Source organism: Equus quagga, chromosome 5 (genome assembly GCF_021613505.1).
Source record: "Equus quagga isolate Etosha38 chromosome 5, UCLA_HA_Equagga_1.0, whole genome shotgun sequence".
NCBI lineage: Eukaryota > Metazoa > Chordata > Mammalia > Perissodactyla > Equidae > Equus > Equus quagga.
This window is the reverse complement of record NC_060271.1, coordinates 130,535,098-130,553,970: the sequence shown is the minus strand read 5'-3', so window position 1 is coordinate 130,553,970 and position 18,873 is coordinate 130,535,098. Positions and strand designations below refer to the sequence as shown.

Genomic DNA, 18,873 nt, shown 5'->3' with positions numbered 1-18,873 from the left:
TGGCAAAGCTGGGGCCACTAAGCCCACCCAGGGGCTCGGCTGGCACCAGATTTCAGGGGAGCATTCCCACACAGGGCAGAAAGGGCACAGGACTGGCGTGGAGATGGACTCCAGCTGGTGCCGGCTGTGTGACAGGAGGCAAGCTGCCTCCCTTTCTGGAGCTCAGAATCCTCACCTTGAAGTGACAACAGCACTTCACGCCCAGCCTCCCTTTTGTTTTAAACTTTTTAATAAGGAAAATATCAAACCTATACAAAAGTAGAGCGTAGTATAATAACCCCCGGATACCCAAAACCTACTTCAGAAATTATCAACTCTCACATCATCTGTAAATATTTCAGCATCTCTAGAAGATAAGGACTAAAGACATACACACACACACACACACACACACACACACTCTGTGTTCCTCTTAAAGATTTCTTTCTAAACATCCTGTTCTCCTTTAGCCTTGCAGGGAGGGCTCAATACCTTCTGGTCTCTTCCGGACAAAGGGGATGATGGCCAGGGGAGGCCTGGAGGAGCAGGGAGGGAGCACGGCGCCAACGGCAGAGCCTCTAACAGCCGCCCGGCTGAGGCGCACAGCGCAAAAGCAGCCATCGTGGATTCCGGAATTCCCTTTTTCTGAGTTTTTCTGCTTCATAACCTTGACTCAATACCTACGCGATTTCGAGAACTTGGAGAATGCCCCCCTCATTTTGTGCCACGTCTAAATTGCCTTCTTTTATCAACAGAAATCTATTTCACCTCCTTAAGAAAAAACGTTCACTCCCAAGTGCTGAAGTGCAAGGCCTGCGGGGGCCTCCAGCGCTAAGGCACAAGCCCCCAGGAAGGAAGCTTCCCGGGTTGGGGAGCAGCGTCCCCGCTCTCAGCTGGAGGAAGGGGCAGGAACTAAAACCACCCTGGGGGAGGGGGGGTCCTGGCCCCCCAGTGACTGCGGCGAGGGCTGTTTTCCCCCTGTGTAAACGAAGGTGGGTTGTTACAAGTTTTAATCTCTGAAATGCTCAGTGAGAAAAACAAAAACACTTTTAGGGAGTGAACCATCCCAACAAAATGGTCGATCTCCCGCGAGGGGTTCCCGTTTGCCCCGCTAGGGTTCAGTCTCTGCCCACCCAACCCCTGGGAAAGCAGGACTGTCTGGGGGTCTCCCGCCGGCTCAGAACTGCGCGAGTCGGTTTAACATGGAAAAGTGAATGAGCACCGGGTACAACTGGCAAAGGGCAAGGCTGACCCACGGTCGGGGGAGGGGGCGGTGCCGGGGAGGCGTCGGAGCAAGGCGGGGCGGGGCGGGGCGGGAGGGGGCAGAGCAGGACTCCGACAGGGCGGGCCCCGGGGAGGCGGATGGGGGAGGAGGGAAGGGCGGGCCCCCACAGGGCGGACCCGGCGGGGCGGGTGCGAGAGGAGGGAGAGGCGGGCCCGGGCATGGGCGGGGGCCGGGAGGGCAGGGCCCGCGGGCGGGGAAGGCGGAAGGACTCGGCGAGCCGGGCGGCCCCGTGTCGACGGCTGCTCTTGGAGCTGCGACCCGACCCTCCGAGCCCCGCGCCCGCGCCCGCGCCCGCGCCCGGTCCGCCGGCGCCATGTGGGCGGCGCTGCTGGCCGTCTGCAACTGGAGCACCCTGGGCGCGTGCGCCGCGCTGAAGCTGCCGCAGATCTTCGCCGTGCTGACGGCGCGCAGCGCGCGGGGCATCAGCCTGCCGAGCCTGCTGCTGGAGCTGGCGGGGTAAGGCCCTTCCTCCCTCTCCTCCGCGGCTGGGGGCGCTGGGAGCCCGGGGAGCGTCGGCTCTGGCCAAGCAGGGGGCGGGGGAAGCGGAGCCGAGGGCGCCGGGCGGCCGGGAGGGGCACTTCCCCCGGCTGTTCGCTCAGATGGGAAAACCTGCACCCCGCGACACCGTCACTCCGCCCGTTGGTGCCATCTGGTTTGAGCAGGTCGTTTGCACCTGGAGGCTCGCTCACGTACATCCCTAAACCCACCAGCACCGCCTTTCTCGGGCCTCGGTTTCTTCACCTGCAAAATGACGGGTTGGATTATTCTAAGGATCTTCTGGCTTTTAAAAGTTCCACTTGTGGAGGGAGAGGATAGGGGAGGGATTCGGAGAAAGGAGAGCTCTTTGGAGGGAGAGGAGCAGGGCACGCGAATCGATGCTGGAGAGCTGGGCCGGACTCAGGCAGAGATGGCCGAGACTGTCCAGGAGCGGGTTTATCCGTCAGAGATCCCGAGTGGGTGCCCTGATTTGGTGTTTGAAGACCTACACGCGAAACGCAGGGCGGTAAAACTTTTGGTCGAGAAGACTCGAATTCGCGGGAAAACACGGCACGTGAAACCCAGCAGTCTAGCCCCGGGCCCCTGGCTAGGCCGGTCCTCCCCGCTTTGCTCCTCGCCAGCCCGGGGTCCCCCCCTCCGCGTTATCCCCGGGCAGAGGCTCTCCCTGGAGGGGCAGCTCGGTTGGCTGACCCCGAGATCCCAGGCTGGAAAGAAGCCGTGGGAGAGGGAGGCAGAGAGGAGACACTTCGCAGCTGAGGCTGAGCCGCCCCCGAGCCCGCCCCCGGCCCTGCGGGGTCCCGACCCAGGCGCGTCGGCCTACCGGAGGGTGTGTGACCTCTCACGGGTTTGTGAATGACCCTGAAACACAGGGGCCCCAGGCTGGATGGCGGGGACTGGACAGTAGGAAGGGGGCCCCGGTTTGGGGGACACCGGCTGGAAGTGGCCACAGTGATTGTTCGGGTTGAGAAGGGGATGAGCGGGCAGAGGACGTGTCCGGGAAGATGTGGAAGGCCAGGGAGAGGGGCCTCGGTCCCTGAGGGGGGGGAAGATGAGGCTGGCCGCCTGCAGGGTGAATAGAAGACAGATAGACACCTTCGGAGTGGGCGGCCTGCCACACCCTGCGACTTCTCTGCAGGCCAGTGATAAAGAGGGTGAGGGCTCCGCCTTAATCTAGGGTCAGCTGTCATCTTGTGTAACTGCTTATTTTTGAAAAAACAGCCCTCTGGCAGTGGAATGTGGCTCCCCTGGGCAGGAGAGCCTGAAGATGGGGGGGCGGTGCTAAGGGTCCTGCAGTGATGACCATTCAGGCAGAGGCTGGCGGTAGGCTGGGCCCCTGCCCCTCAGCCTCCATGGGAGGGCAGGATGAGGCTCGCAGACTGCTATAATCAGGCCGGGCTGTGTCTAGGCGGCCCAATGGCACCCTCTGCAGAAGCCCAGCTGGAAGTGATCAGGGGCTCCCACTGGATTCCTATGCGGATTATCTCCACCTCCGGCAGCAGTTTATCAGTGGTGTTGTTTCATGGGCACGTGTGTGTGTTGACACAGTGTGTTTTTAGCCTTATTTGACTCAATCCTCTCAATAGCCCAGGGAGGTAGATATCTCTGTTATCCCCGACAGTGGGACGCAAGGCCAGGGAGGTGAAGGAACTCACCAAGCGCCCAGGCCGCAGCAGGGCTGTCTCCTGGGTGCTGACCAGGATCCTGGCTCTCTCCATCCTGAGGCCTGCCCCGCCCTGGCTGCCACATGCACTGGATTTTGATGCTTTCTCATCTCATCTGCATCCTGTGGGTGGGGGAAAGGTTGGCAAGCACCCTACCCTCCTCCCTGCTCCTTGCCCCTGCCCTCCCTGGTGAGGGCCAGCTGGGGCCAGGTGTGTGGAGAGATGGCCCTAGAGCTGGGGGCAGTGCAGGCCTGACTCATCCCTGGTGGGCCACGCCTGCCTATCTCCCAGGCTCCCACTCAGACCGGGGTCGGGCACGGGCAGGCAGCGTAGCAGCCAGAGTTCCAGCAGAAAGAACCCCCAGGCTGTCACTGTCAGAGGGCCCCTTCATCCCCTGGGAAGTAAGAGCCAGAACAACCACATGGATGGCGTGGACCCTCTTTGGATCCTGATCTGAGCAGACGAACTCTAAAACCCTATTTTTGAGAGAATGGGTCGATTGGAGCATGAACTATATCTTAATGATACCAGGAAATGATTTTTAATTTGGGTTGGTGTGAAGTGGCAGGAAAATGCCAGTCTTTGAGACCTGTGTCCTGAGGTGTGCAGGGTGAGAACCGTGTGCCCACATCAGCAGAGCAGAGGGTAGATGAGCCTGCATGGAGCAGTGTCCTGCGTGAGTGCTGGGGCCGGGCAGTGGGTTTGCTAGACGATTTCCTCTGCGTTGTGTCTGTGTTTCAGTTTTCACAATTTAAAAAAAAAGTCCATTCTTATTTCTCCCTTTCATATAGCCATGGGGGCAGTGAGGGGCCTCAGTTTCCCCAGTGGTCTGTAAAGTATGGAGGCCAGTGTGGATGACCCCTGACAGTGCTCTCAGCTCGGCTGGTCCAGGGCCTCCGCCTGTCACCAAGGTCTCCTGCTGTATTATGGGAGGTGTCCCCTCGTTCAGTGTGTGCGTGGGGTAAAGACCCCGGAGCCTTTCCCCCTGAATCTCTCCTCCTCATTCCTTCAGCACTGCTGCTCTGCCGCCTGCTGTGCCCAGCCAGGCTGGCTGCCACCCTGCCCTGCAGTGGGGGGATGCCGCCCCTGCCCCGGCCCCTGGGCTCTCCCTTGGAGGTGACCAGAAGGTGCTGCTCTGGAGGCCCGGCAAGAAGGGAGACCGCGCAGGGGGCAGGGGCCAACCGGAGCATCTGCTCGTCCCCTGAAGCCATGAGACCACGGACTGCAAAGCCCCCAGAGAGCCTGCCGGACTGTGGGGTTCCTGGGAAGAGCTGCTGGTCATGAAGGGGCTGACCAGGGGAGGCCCAGGCCTGGGAGCCCCACGTGCTCAGGGTGACACTGGGCTCCCTGCTCCCATCCTGTGATCCTCCCCGCCACCCCCTGCTCAGCTGAGAACTGCACAGAAACTGTACAGCTGAGAAACGGATGGGGACCGGGCTCCCCAGCCTGCTGTCTGCTTTGTCAACAACCCTTCCGAGCTGAGGAAATGAACCACCAAATCCAGATGAAAGTGGAGGCTCTGGCCTCTTCCGAGTCCTTCCTTCCAGTCCCTGTGGCCGGACTTGCAGACTGAGGGAGCCTCACAGCCTGGGCAATGGGTCAGGGACAGACTCTGAGGGGACAGCGGGGGATTTAGGTTCTGAGGGGAGCTGACTGGCTAGATAGGAGCTGGGAAGGCAGGAAGCTTGGGCCTGTTCTCCTGAAAAGGGAAGGGGCTCTGGGGTCTTTCCTACCCTGCCCCCCTTCCCCAGTCTCTCCAGAGCTCAAGTTTTCTTAAAGGAGCTGAGGATTGGTCTTCGTGCCTTTCCCCACTGCCCTCCCCTTGACCGGGCAGCACGCTGGACGGCCACACAGATCACCCAGGCGGTGTCACGGCCTCCTCAGCTCACCGCGGTGCCCAAACACGCCCGCCTCTTAGAAGCCCTGCCTGCACCCCCCACACCCCGCCACGGATGGCTCTCCGGCCCCCTTGGATGTCTGTCTTGGCCTCCACAGCTTCTAATGTGTGACCTGAGGGGGCCACCTGGGCCACGCAAGAGCCCAGCTTTGGGGACAGGCAGACCCGATCTCTTCTGATCCCGATCGGCCATTTCCTTCTGTAAAAATTAAGTGACCATCCTGAGGGACTTGACAGCAACCGTGTAAATTGTGCCCAGCACCCACAGTACTGGATGCTCCAAAAATCATGGAGATTATGACATTAACATCCTTTTTGTTCTGAATTGCCCTCCCTGACATTTGCAGGCTTCAACCACCATTTCTTGGGTTTTGCAAACGATCCTGTGCTCTTGGGTGCGGCGGGGCCTCCGTGCTCTGTCCGCAGAGTCCAGCTCGAGCTCGGAGCTCAGGGGTGCCCTCCCTCTCCACAGGTTCCTGGTGTTTCTCCGGTACCAGTGTTACTACGAGTACCCGCTGCTGACCTACCTGGAGTACCCCATTCTCATCCTACAAGGTAACCGCCCCTCCCTGCCCGCCGGGGGCCCTGCGGCCCTCCTGCCTCTCACCGGGAGCCTTTCCCTTTCAGATCTCATCCTGCTGCTCTGCGTCTTCCATTTCAACGGGGACGTGAGACGGGCGGCTCCCTACATCGCCCTGTATCCTTTCAGCATCTGAGAACCAGAGATGGGACTCAGAGACGAGGGTGTTATTTGCTAATAGTATGAATTATTAAGCACGGTCCTTTACCTGAAGGATGTTCTTTTGGTTAAACTACAAAGGAATCCCAAATGCGAGACTCCGTGTGAGCAAATGTATCTCCACAGCCCAGAGATGCTCTAGAACGGTTCCTGCCCTGTGGCCTTCCCGCCACGACCAGGGCGCCCCGTGGTGTGCGACAGGCCAAGTGGGATGTGAACTGGTACCCCAGTGCTGAGCAGGCCAAGCTACAGAAGCACCCCTGCTAAGAGCAACACCGTCCAGCTTTATTCTTTAAGGCAAGGGAGACATTTCTTCCTTCCCTGAAAATGTCCCCAAAGTATTTGAAGTCATAATAAAGAGAATGTCTGGCATGTAACACAGTGCCGCTAACACCCCTCGTCAGCTGGCTCCCACACCAGCATACTGCCCGTTAGTGGGCGGGTGTGGACTCATGTTTGCTTGTTCAAAGTGACAACCATGCCCCTAGTCGTGACATTAGGAGGGTCTCCATGGGGGCCTGGTCCCCACACAGACGTGCCCCCACTCACATGGCTTCCTCAAAGGCAGGCCAGGCTTTCATTTCAGCTCTTTGTAAATACTCAGTTATTCTGTTGAACTTCACACTGCTTGAAAGGCCAGGAAAGCCTGTGAACAGCAGTTAAGCCTGCCACATCTGTGAAAAGATCTGAGCTGTTTATGTCGGCGTCTTCAGGGTGGAGGCCCCGTCTGCCCTGAGTGTGGCGAGGATGTGGGCACGGAGTGGTGGGCAGCACTGGGGTAGCCTCGGGCGCATGCCACAAGCTGTCTAAGCTGCAGTTGCCCCGTCTGTGGAGTGGGATAGTAACGCCTACCTTTTAGGGCTGTTTCGAGAACCAACGTACAGGGGCGCAGGCCGAGCTGGGGACGCGGCAGGGGCCTCACCTCTGTTTTACTAGGAGCGTGTCTGCAGATGGAGCTGGGTGTGGACCGAGTCCTGACTGAGTTGTAAGCCCCCTGACTCAGTTTCCCTCTGCAAAGAGAGGATTGCACCGCTCTACTGCCCCTTAGCACTTCAAGGGTAGCCCCAGCAGGTTAAAGGTTTTTGAAAACAGACTACTTTGAAGAGAAAAGCATTGTGTGATTTACTTTTTAAATAAAATGCAACAAATCGTTGTGCAAATAGCGAGGCTGTGGATTAGGAAATCTGGGTGCTGACGGTCTGGTAAATTATTCACATAGCTGTTTGTGTGCTGATGGCAGCTCTGTAGTGTTTGCAAGATGTTTACCAGCTCCTCCCGCCAATTGTGACGTGTGGAGAGCATATAAGTAGGTCTGCCATATTAGCAGTGAAGTTTTTTAGCATAAGTATGCCCCAAATATTGCATGAGACATACTTACGCTAACAAAGTATTTGTTATTGATCTGAAATTCAGATTTAACTGAGTGCCCTGTATTTTTATTGGCTAAATTCTGGCAGCCTTACAAGAAAGTTATCTCTAGGATCTCGGTAGCTGCTACTACTGGTCAAGTTTTATAAAATGTATATTCAGAATGAATGGAATGAGGCGCAATGGTGCAAAATTGGGCAAAAAATACCACCAAAGTTAGTTTAAACAATTAAATTAGAGTGTTTTAAAAACAAGATTTCATCCACCTGGCTTCAGGCTGCTTTTCTGGTGCTGACCAGGTTGCTAGTAGTCCCACCGATTTTTAGCACAGGGCATTATCTGTTCCAGCCCCTTCATTTCAATAATGTTATTCATTATAGTCACAGCAATCTGTTGGGTCCCTACCGTGTGCCACTAGGCATTGAGGAGGTAGGTAAGGCAAGAAATGTTAAGTCCATTTTGCAGATATGCAAACCAAGGTGGAGAGAAGGGAAGTGACTTGCCCAAGGTCACAGCAGAGGCTCCTGGCCGTCCCCTCACTGGCCTGCCCACTGCCTCTCCTGTGTTAGCTTCCGTTCCTCTCCCTGGGCTCTCAATTCCTGCAGTGTCACTGAGCTTGACGAAAATCAAATAGCATTCCTCCTTCTGCGTTGCTCACCCCACTGGATCATTTTCACAATGGAGTTAGTGGGAAAGGAGGAAATCACTAAACAGTTTCGGGGACAACTGTTTTGCAGAACAAGCCTACTTTATAATGTTGGACTTCTCTTTTAAGTGCTTCACTGATGACATTACGTTGGAGATGTCCGCACAGTCAGGAATGAAGCGGGCAGTTAAAGTCATCTGGCATGTTCCCAGTGCTAGGATAGTCCACGAACGCAGGGTTCTTTGTAACTTTCTTCCATGATCTGCTTCTGTTCTTTTGGACGCCCAGCAGGTGTTCACTTGAACCGTTTTTGTCTTTTCCAAGTCTGAGAGGTTCTAGCAAAGCCGTTCCCACTTCCGCACTTGGCTTACGTGTGTAACTCTGTGGTCCTGGTTTGTTTCCATGGGTACGGGGCAGGGAGGGTGGTGGAGCTGCCAGCCGAACCACTGCTGTCTTCCTCAGCCCTTGGTAAGATTGGTGACGTCGTGGTTCCTCCTCACCCTGCAGAAGTGGATCATAGATCTGGCCATAGTAAGTATCGCTCCCGGTAAAGAAAGTGTGTGAAACAGCAGGGGTCTGTCCTCTCTCCTCTCCCTGCCACCTGCCCTGCGAAGAACGTACAGACCGTGTGTTGAACCTGCTGATTTTTCAGCTGTACCAGAGGATAACGGGCTGAAAGCGCAGTGCTCTCCAAATACTAAAAGACATTATTCTCATTTAAATGTGTGGCAGAATTTTTTTTACTTCCTTTTTTTGGGGCCGAAGAGATCCGGATGGGCGAGGTAGGAGAATAAAGAACTGAGCATAAGTTAAAGAGCTTCTTATCAGTTTAATAATTACATGTTGGCCACATACCCAGTATTTGTGTAACTCTGACCCCCAACATGTTTTCTCCTCCGTGGAGAAGGGTAAGCCCTATCCTTTTGTCCTTCCTTGGTTAAGGGCTGTGAGAACAGGGTTCTGAGAGCGGGTCAGGAAGCCTTGCGCACAGGTCTTCTCTCCAAGCTGACTGAAGTGAACGCTTCCACCCAGCGGGAAAAGGAGCAGAACTAATTGGTGGTCACAAGTCACTGCCCGCCACACCTAGACTCAGGAGTTTCGCCGCCTTCTTCCCCCAGCATCTTGTCTGTGACCCTTTCTTGGAAAGTGGACTTGACTCTGTGTCGTGTTTCCACCTTGTGACGTATGGAGAGCAAATAACTAGGGTTGCCGTATTAACGCTGAATAATTTTTTAGTATAAGTATGTCTCAGATATTGCAACCGGGCATTCTAAAAACTTATTTGTTGCTGATCTGAAATTCCAATTTAACTGAGTGTCCAGTATTTTTGGGTGCTAACTCTGGCCACCCTACAAATAAGTCATCTCCAGGATCTGCGTCGCCGCTGCCGCTGGTCAGGTTGGTGCAGTTCTGGCTGGGTGACTGGGCTGTCACAATGCAGCAGTGCGCCTCCAGCCCCAAGAACGTCATCCCGGGGATACGGTGGTACAGGCTCGTCAGGAATGGGGCCTAAGCTTAAGGGCTGCAGCCTTTTGTTGCTTCTGCGCCCTCCTCAGTGAATGCTCTGTTCTAATCACACACTGCTGCTCGCACAGCTCAGAGAAGAGGGCTTCCTTTTTCCCTCCTCAGGCACGAGCGGCATGCCAGGCTCTGTGCTGTCGCTGTCTACAACAAGTGTTTCCCGGGCGCCCACTCCGTGGCGGGCCCTGGGGGCCGTGGGGATGAGGTGGTGGCTTGAGGGTCATGGGGCTGCAGGGAGGAGAAAGCGCGGGCTTCACAGCTAACTCAGGGCAGAAGCCCTAGGGTCCGGGAGGGGAGGAGAGCTGTTTGAATTCGTGAGAAACCCAAGTTGTGGAAGGTTTACAGTTCTGTTGCTTTCAAAAGCAGCTACCACTTCAGACTGACAAATCGTTTCCACAGAAGATTAGATAAACTGATAATTCGCATACTCAGAGTTTAGTCACAAAAAGATAGGAGTAAAGTATTTAAAAATGATCTCCACAATGGTGTAGGCACCAGTTCTCCTTTCCAGTCCTGTGTCACGGAAACCCTAATAACCTGCAGTTGAATATGTGTAAGGTTGTCCAGGCCTTGCTTATGCCCCAAACGAGAACTACTTCACGACTCTAAGGTGGCATTGTCTCCTGGAAGACGTGCCTGGTGGAGTAGCAGGCATTGATGGGTCATCTGTTTAGCACTGGGTCACCCGAACGTGATCCTTGCCCCCGACAGGTGTGAACAGGGCCCGGCATAAATCCGCGTGTGCAGACTTCCTGACCCACCCCTCCCTCCGCTCCCTCAGCCCTGACCCAACTCCTCGCCAGCCCCTGCTGATCCTGTGTCCTGGCTGGGTCTCAGATGCTGTCTTCCTCTGCCTGCCTCCCTCCTCCGTCGCCCGGATTGCACAAAAGCCTTTTTCCTCACCAGTCTTTACACTTGGCTTATACTTGGGGTCAGTCCTCCAAGCCATCTGCGCCCAGCTCCTGTCTTTGGATCCCACCACAGGCCTGACCGTGGTGCTTGCTCACCTCCTCTGCCTAGGAACACACCCTGCTGTTATCTTCTCCATTTTTCCTTATCTTACCTTATTTTTCCTTAAGGTTACCCCTTCGCTCCCCCCATGTCATCTCGTGTTCCCCTTTGTCATTACATTTGCCACTGCATTGTCGTTAAGGATTTATTGAGTGACGACCACTTACGTGCCAGCACTGTTCCAGGTACTGGGGAGTGAGCAGAAATCAAGCTCTCCCCTGGTGGAGCTTTCCTTCTGGGGAGACAGAAGATAAATGAGCTACTCCTGTCAAGGACACTAGCTGTGTTCATCTTGCTCAAGACAGCTCGGTTCTCCTTCCGCATCTCAGCAGCTCTGGAGCGTCTGATGCCTAGATCAGGATTCCTCCTTGGATCACTTTGCTCACTTGGCTCCAGGACACCTCGCCCCTGCTGCCCCTTCCACCTGATCCTTCCTAGTGTCTCTGCCTGCCCCTTCTCATGTCCCTGACTTCAGTGACAGAGGCCCCAGCCTCCAGCACCCTCTGTGTATATCCAGTGAGCGGCTCCACGCTACCCCTCCCTGCCTCATAAGCGTCTCCAGCTTCACGTGGCCAACACTTGAGTTTCTGGTCTCCTGCCCTGCCCCTCTCTTCCAGCAAACCTGCTCCTGCAGCTTTTTCTGTCTCAACTCACAGCGTCTACTCCATTCTTCTACCCGTGAAGGCCAGAAACAGTGGCGCTTGGAATCACCCTTGACTTCCCTTTTTCTCACATCCCACAGCCAATTCCTCAGCACATCCCACAAGTTTACCTTCAGACTATATCCAGAATCTGCACACTTCTCGCCCCTTCTGTTTCCACCTCCCTGCGGCAAACCTGGATGTGCCAGTAGCCTGCTGGCCGGTCTCTGGCTTCCCCCTTGCCTCCCTTTGGCCCCTCCTCAGCCCGCAGCTGACGTGGGTGTTTCCGCTGATGGGCCCCGCTAGTGTGGAGGGCCCTGTCCGGTGCAGCGGGCTAACTGGCGTGAAGGGCTCTTACCTCGCAGGGAGCGGAGGAGCTGAGGGCATCACCACGTGGACTCTGAATAGCCGGAAATTCAGAGCTGATGGCCCACAGCCTGCTGCTTTATGAGTCTGTCAGTTCAAAGCAGCATGGTTTTCCCCCAGGTTCGCTCTAAAACAACGTAGTATCCGTATCCTTCTCCCTCTTTTTTGTTGGCAGCTGGGGATAGATAAGCCTTGGTGGTCATGCCGTGACTCTTAGTCTCAACTTCAAGCCGGCTGCAGCCCGTTAGTCACACACTGAACAGCAGAATTGGTGGGTTATAAATAAATGCCTCCCTCTTGCCTTCTTTTTCCCTAGACTTTGGTTTTGACTTGTACAAATTGGTTACGACTTGACCTGAAGATTTGGCTTCAAAAGTGCTTTCAGTATCTCGTGCTCTTTGTTGTTTTAACTAAGGGACTCCCAACTTTCTCATGTTTTATCTGCCAACAGAATTTATGTACTTTCATCAGTGCGGCCAGTAAGTTTGCTCAGCTCCAGGACCTGTGGAAGACCAAGGACTCGGGCGTCATGAGTGCTCTGACTTGCAGCCTCGCTTCATACACCTGTGCGAGTAAGAACAAGGCTCTGATGGCGGGGTGTCCTTGATCAGCAGCAGAGGTCTGCCCAGAAGAGTGTGTTCACTTGGTGTCCAAGTGTCATAGTCCCTTGAGCTTTAAACCTTTGCAAAGAGCTGTTCAGATAGACCTCCCAGGGCATCCCTATATACAAGGCTGATTTAATGCAGACTACTCTACCTTTTCTGCAAGATCTATATTCCAGTGGCTAAAAAAGAGTGAAAGCACACTTTTCCCCAAAAATCTGGCCTAATGTTAACAGTCTTGTTCTTTGAAAAGCATCAAGAAGTTGATTATGTTGAATCCACTAACTTGTTTTAAAAATTTGAATCTTTATGATGTAACAGGTTAAAGAGATGAAAATTATACATTGGCTTCTGAGAATGAATATAGTTTGCGGCAATGGAGTTTTTTTGGAGCCATATTATTTGGTCTCAACTTTAGAATTTCCACTGTTCATTTGGATTCTTGCAGGAACTGCCTAAAATACATCTATGCTTTAGTTAGGTAGAAATATTTTAAAAATTCAGAGTTATCACATTAGAATTACTAGTTTTAGATATTTGAATTATACTTCCTGTTTCTTCTATATCTTAAAGGACCAATTTCTCCATCCATGGTTGCTGGTAGAGGTCTTTATGTCCAAAGTTAGTTAAAATGAAGACTTCTTGAGTTTTATTTTTAGCTTTAAAATGTTGGAGTGTTATAATCATATATATATATGATTTCTGAAATTGCTGATTAGATATATTACTTGTTAGCTCCCTAATCTTATCTTCGGTATTTTCGTCTTTCAAGTGTTGCTCATGGCGTTTCTTTTGGGAACCCTTGGGAGTTTGTAACTGCAGAGGCCGTGTGTTACATCTCCATCTATTTTGCGTGGCACTCTGTGCTTAGCAAGTACTTAAATATTTGTTGACTGCATGATAAATGAACTAAGGACTATAAATTTATGGGAAAAAAGGAACTGGTTTTAAACCCAGCTTCCCTTTTTGATAGATGAGGCTAACAACTTCAACATTGACTTAGAAATGAGTGGAATGTGCATTTTAGCACTTAATCTGATTTCCTTTGGTTACTATTGTCCAGTTCACCTGGAGACGGGTACTACCGGGTAGCATTTATTAAAATTCTTTAAAGTATTAAAAGAGTTTGCTCGAGAATCCTCTGTGTTGGCCATCTTCCTAATGGGTTGGAGTCTCCCCTCCATCTACTTAAGACCCATCTCTTCCCTTTAAATTGCTGATTTAATCAACAACTATTCACATAGCGTCTTTGTGTAAATCCTTGGGTAATCAAAATTGGCCACAAAACATTTGATAAGATTCGGTCCCTGTCTTTCAGAGCTTAGTTTAGTTAGAAGGTAAGACCTTTCAAAGCCACCATGTCAGTCTATGCCTCATGCAGACGTGTTAGGTAGAGGGAGAGCTCCGTGTGGGGTGGCGTGGGTCAGGAAGGGGGCATGCCTTGAGTTGCAGACAGTGGTCTCCTCTAATTTCAAATTCACGTTTTGCATGGGTTACTTTGAACTGTCACCCCCAATTCCTAAAGTGTTTACTAAGTGAAGTGCTTGACCAGAAAAACGCATTAAACTAAACACTTCTAGCCGGACCCTTAAGAAAATCGTACCCTCTTCTGGGCCTGTTTCCTTTATCTGTAAAACATCTATAAAGTAAGGGGGTAGAGTTCAGTGCTTTAAAAACATTGTTTTTAGTTACTGGGAGGCTTTCTTTAAATGAAACCTTACCAGAAGCTCAATATGTAAATGAGGTTTTCACAAGTAGTTGTGGGTTCGCACAGCGGGGAGAGGCGCTTGGGCTGCCCTCGCTCCCCTGGGCAGCACTGAGGTACCTTCTCGGAACTGCTCCTGCTCTTATGAGCAGCTTCAAAACCACCGGGCTCGGACGCCTGGCTGGATTTTAGATGTTTTATGGAACACAGTCCTATTTAGTATTCTGTACCACCAAAATCTCTCAAGAAGAGTTAGCATATATTGCTGTATTTAAAATTGAAAGACAATAGCTAAATACAAAATGTTTGAGAAGCAAGTTATTTATTGCTGAACATTTTCTTTTCCAGCAAGAATAATAACAACTCTAATGACTACCAATGATCTTACAAGTAAGCAAAATATTTCTGTCCACTTTCTTTTTGAGTTTTGTGCTATTTGCACCTCGTTTGTTTGTAAAGTGTCTCAGGGTTTAAGAGATCGATTTGGCTCCAGTGGATTATAAACTTAGAGGCCAGCAACAGTCTATTCCTGGTCTTTGTCAGTCACCATCTATAGTGTTAAGCACCTACCTCTTGTAGTACCTGGGATAGAATCTGCACAAGACAGGAGACTCCTATCTTTGTGGAGCTTCCACTCCAGCAGTGGAAATGGACAGTGAAGTAATCACCAATTAACTATTGAAAAATATTGTGAAATGTGTTTTGAAAGAGTAGGACAGGATGTGCACCTAACAGGACAACCTGAGGGAGCTGGGAAGATGAATTTGAACAAGAGTGAGATCTGGAGAAGGAGGGGAAGACACTGTTGGAAGGAGCAGCATGTGTGAAGGTCATGAGCAAAGAGATGCACGGCTTGGCCACCAGACAGGACCAGTAGGGTTGGGGGCGGGGCGGAGAGCATGGGGAGTGAGTCTAACGAGAGGAGGGGAGGAGCTGGCAGTGGCCAAAGGGTCCAGAGCCTCTGTGAATTGCCCATAAGCAGCAGGAAGGCTTTTACAGCCAGGAGAGTGACATAATCATTTGACTCCATGTCCTTGTTCTGTTTTTTTTAAAAGAGCTACTGTGATGAAGGAGAAAATACTTGGGTTAACCTCAAGAGAATTCAGTCATTCCTTAGGCTGCGTTTTCAGCTCTCAAATCGAGCATATAAATTTGTGGAAAATGATTAAAACACATGGTGTCACCTATTTTATGAAGACTACACATATGTCCCTGGCACACAGACTCTTTAAATAAGCTAATTATTATTTGAGAAATATTGCTAAGGAACAGAGGGATGCATTTGTTAATCCCTTCCTGGAGGTTTTATCTTTGACTTAAATATTTTCTATCAGCTGAGAGAAGGGTCAAAAGTGTTCTGGTCAGGGGCCAGCCCGGTGGTGTAGTGGTTAAGTTTGCACACTCTGCTTCAGAGGCAGCCTGGTGTTTGCAAGTTCAGATCTTGGGTACAGACCTAGCCCTGCTTATCAAGCCATGCTGTGGCAGTGTCCCACATAAAATAGAGGAAGACTGGCAACAGATGTTAGTTTAGGGCCAATCTTCCTCACAAAAAAAGGGAAAAAAAAGTGTTCTGGTCAAAGCATAATCTTGGGTCAGGTGGGGAAAGAGAAAGGAGACAGGCTTGAGTCTTCTCCACAGGACCTGAATTCTCTTCACGGAAAGAATAGTCGAACCACAATTAAACAACAAGATAAACCTACATTTTAAGAATTAAGCTTAAAAGTTTGAGAATGTTCTAAATGTGATTTGTTTTTATCCAAGGTGACAGCTAGTCCTGAAAGTTACCAGTATAGCTGGGGATAACCTTTTAAGAACAGTTTAGCTAATAATCTTACAAGTGTTTTACAAAGATACATTAAATTTTATAAACCTTATTTATCAGGAGAACGTTCATTAAAGTCACTGTTAAAGTTACTTTTTTCTCTTTTTTAACAAAGAGCCACAATTCCATGGTTACCTCTATATAAAACATGCTTCGACATTTGGGCCAGTTTTTCAGGATTATCTCAGGAGAGTGCACTACACTACCTTTGTGTAACCTGGAATGTTCTGAGACACTACCTCCCCAAAACTTTAAAAAATGAGTAAAGGTGTTTTAAAAAGTCCCAATATTTCTTATCAGCCAGAGCCAGATTCCTCCAAATTCAGCATTTAACACGATAAATGACTATTCATGGAGTCAGGCCAAGTGGCCAAAAGTAGTCATGATAGGAAGATCATTTTTCCAGAAATGTTGGAGTCAAAGTTGTTCAAAAGTTCTCATGATCCATAGTTCTGAATTTAATTTTTGGAGAATCTTTATTTAGGCTCCAACTTAGAGCAGGAGGTGATTTTGTCTTATAATGTGAAAACGGTATTTTTTAATATACTTTTTCTTTCTTTTTGACTGATTTCAGTTCTTACACGTTTTGTGATCATGATGACTTTAAACATATGGGTAACGGCTACAGTACTTCGCTACCAGAAGACCGATGTAAAGGCTGAATGATGGATCCATGATTCCTACACACGAAGTGGATTTCAAATAACTAAAGGGGAAACAGCTCATGGCTAAATCAAGGTCTTTTATAGTCGACTGTTTCAGAAACTTTGAAGTCAAAGGTGTTTTAGACTTGAAAGAACCACTTGAACACATATTTGGAAACGTCCCTTTCCCTCCGCTTCCCCCACCGCGTCAGGTTAAGGCAGGGCTCAGCCAGCTGCAGCTTTGAGAAGGCTCGGGATTGATGCACACCGTCCAGGGAGCACGGTGTGAGGAGACGGCTTTGACCCTTACGTAACGTCTTGATTAAGTTCTCTCTCAAGAGTTAACCACATCTATTTTTCAGCTTTCAGAATCTTTTAAGAAAGAAATCCTCTCCACAGCACAAACGAACACGGATAGAGTGGGATTTTGCTCCAAGTCAGAAATAGAATTATATTAAATTACTAGGGCTTACTTTCTGGGACTAATGTTTAATTGTAACAGATATAACAGAATGGCCTTTTGTATCATAATACAGTATAATACCTCCTTGGGCTGTATATAGCAAAGATAGCAAGGCAAGCAAAATTGTAACTGGCTTGAGTTCATAGACCAAAGTAGTCCTTTAGCTTCATACTGTGCCTTTAACTCCTACCAAAAGGTGCTATTTGCTGCAATCTCTACTTGTGACAAGGTAATCCCAATGAACTTTCTGATTCAAGCACAATGCTGCCATTTTTTAAAGGGCCACATCTATACAATTATTGGAATTTGGTACACAATACAGCTGACCTTGACCAGGTTTTGTCTATTGAAAACACATGCCGTAAAGGGTATGGCTGGGATCTGCCAAGTTCTTGTGGATTTTCTCATTACAGTATCATATTCTAGACGTGATGTTAAGATTATTGTACTCTGTATTTTCCTGTAAGTTTATAAACCCTAACATTTAAAAACTCTCTTTCCCCTTATAATTGAATGCCATTCTTCTGTTATATGCAGTAAGTAAATGATGTTTATTAGAAAATGTTTTAGTTTCCTATGTAAAATGTTTTAGTTTCCTATGTAAAATCTGAACTCTGCTGAGTCTTGAAACTGTCAATTGTTTTAATGTGATTAGTTTTAAGTTCTATAAGTGCAGTTTTTAAAATATAAGCCGTGGTTAATCCTTTTAGAACTACTACTTGAGACCAGTAGGAGGAGAAACATATCTAAAAGTAAATAATAAATCATTCATTCTGTAGTTTTTAGAGTCATAGTCGTCATTTAAAAACATATCCAAGTGAATTTCTTCCCATATACAATTATACAGTCACCTGTGGCATCACGTCAGGGGTACGTTCTGAGAAACGCGTCATTAGGTGATTTTGTTGTTGTGTGAACATCATAGAGCGTATTTACACAGACCTAGATGGTAGAGCCTACGACACACAGGCTATGAAGTTCTAATCTTATGGGACCACTGTTATACATGCAGTCCGTCAGGGACCTAAACATCATTATGTGCTGCACAACTATAATCTGACCATGAGCATAAGTACAAATTATGTGACTTTTAGGCCAACAAGTATTTTATTTAAATATACTTCTTTAATTAGTATTTTATCATTGCTTTAAACAAATCCTTTAAGAATATACTTAGGTGAAGAGTTCTCCGTTTTTTCCCTTTGGGAGAGAAGGGAACAAACACTTGAGCTATTCCAGATATACTAACATATTATTATATTTAATCCCACAACAATCCTATAAATAAAAAAATCTCCATTTTACAGGTGAAAACACTGAGGCTCAAAGTGAATAACCTGTCCCAGGTCAGATGGCCAGTAAGTATCCTAGAAGAGAACCCATTGATTACCAAAGAAATGCTTTCTAGAAAACCACCTGTCAGCACACTATTCCTGACAAAACAGGCACCCTGCCTCTTTTCCGTATCCTTTACACTCAGATGAAATTGTTAGGTTTGCTTGCCCCTTAAAATACCTAAGTCAAATCCGAGACAGACTCCTGGTTGAAATTGTTTTGTATTTCTCCATGGCCTAAACGATAGGGCTAAAGATTCCCAAGTCTATAACCTTAGTTATGACTTGTCTGCTATATCCATCTTTTAGGGAAGGCAGATTTTGGGGGTAATTTTAAAAGTTTGCAGCATTCCAGGACTATTTCACAGGAAAAGTATGAAAATGCTTATGTCTTAATTTATTTTATTTAATTTTTTTAATATAAAAAGCAGGCATAAAATACAATTACATTACTACAAAGATGCAACAAAATTAAAAAAAGAAAAATCAGAGGGGTATGATTTTTGTTCAAAGGGGACAGATGATCAAGTATTTATGATTATCTAAACCATGCAGTTCATAACTTATTACAATTCCAAACAAAACTCATTATTATGGGGAAGGGAATCAAGGAGAGGCCCCCAAGCATAATATTCAGCACTGTCATACAGTGCTTATCTTCAAAGTGCTTTACAAATCAACTCTGGTATCT

The 18,873-nt window shown here is 49.4% G+C and overlaps 1 protein-coding gene across 1 annotated transcript; it reads left to right on the top strand.

Annotated features, from left to right (window-relative positions):
- The first annotated feature begins 1,450 nt into the window (after window positions 1–1,450).
- On the top strand, window positions 1,451–17,626 carry SLC66A3 (solute carrier family 66 member 3). Its single transcript, XM_046663096.1, has 7 exons — window positions 1,451–1,720; window positions 5,793–5,875; window positions 5,948–6,017; window positions 8,547–8,604; window positions 12,064–12,184; window positions 14,268–14,309; window positions 16,316–17,626. Exons 1-7 carry the CDS (start codon window positions 1,578–1,580, stop codon window positions 16,405–16,407), a joined length of 609 nt encoding a protein of 202 aa, XP_046519052.1. The 5' UTR covers window positions 1,451–1,577; the 3' UTR covers window positions 16,408–17,626.
- Window positions 17,627–18,873: the final 1,247 nt, after the last annotated feature.

Excerpts from the sequence above, each read along its gene's own strand:
- SLC66A3 (XM_046663096.1), top strand. The coding sequence starts at position 1,578 with ATGTGGGCGGCGCTGCTGGCCGTCTGCAACTGGAGCACCCTGGGCGCG. Across the intron at positions 5,876-5,947 it reads CCCCATTCTCATCCTACAAG|ATCTCATCCTGCTGCTCTGC; the intron begins GTAACCGCCCCT and ends TTTCCCTTTCAG. Across the intron at positions 8,605-12,063 it reads GGATCATAGATCTGGCCATA|AATTTATGTACTTTCATCAG; the intron begins GTAAGTATCGCT and ends ATCTGCCAACAG.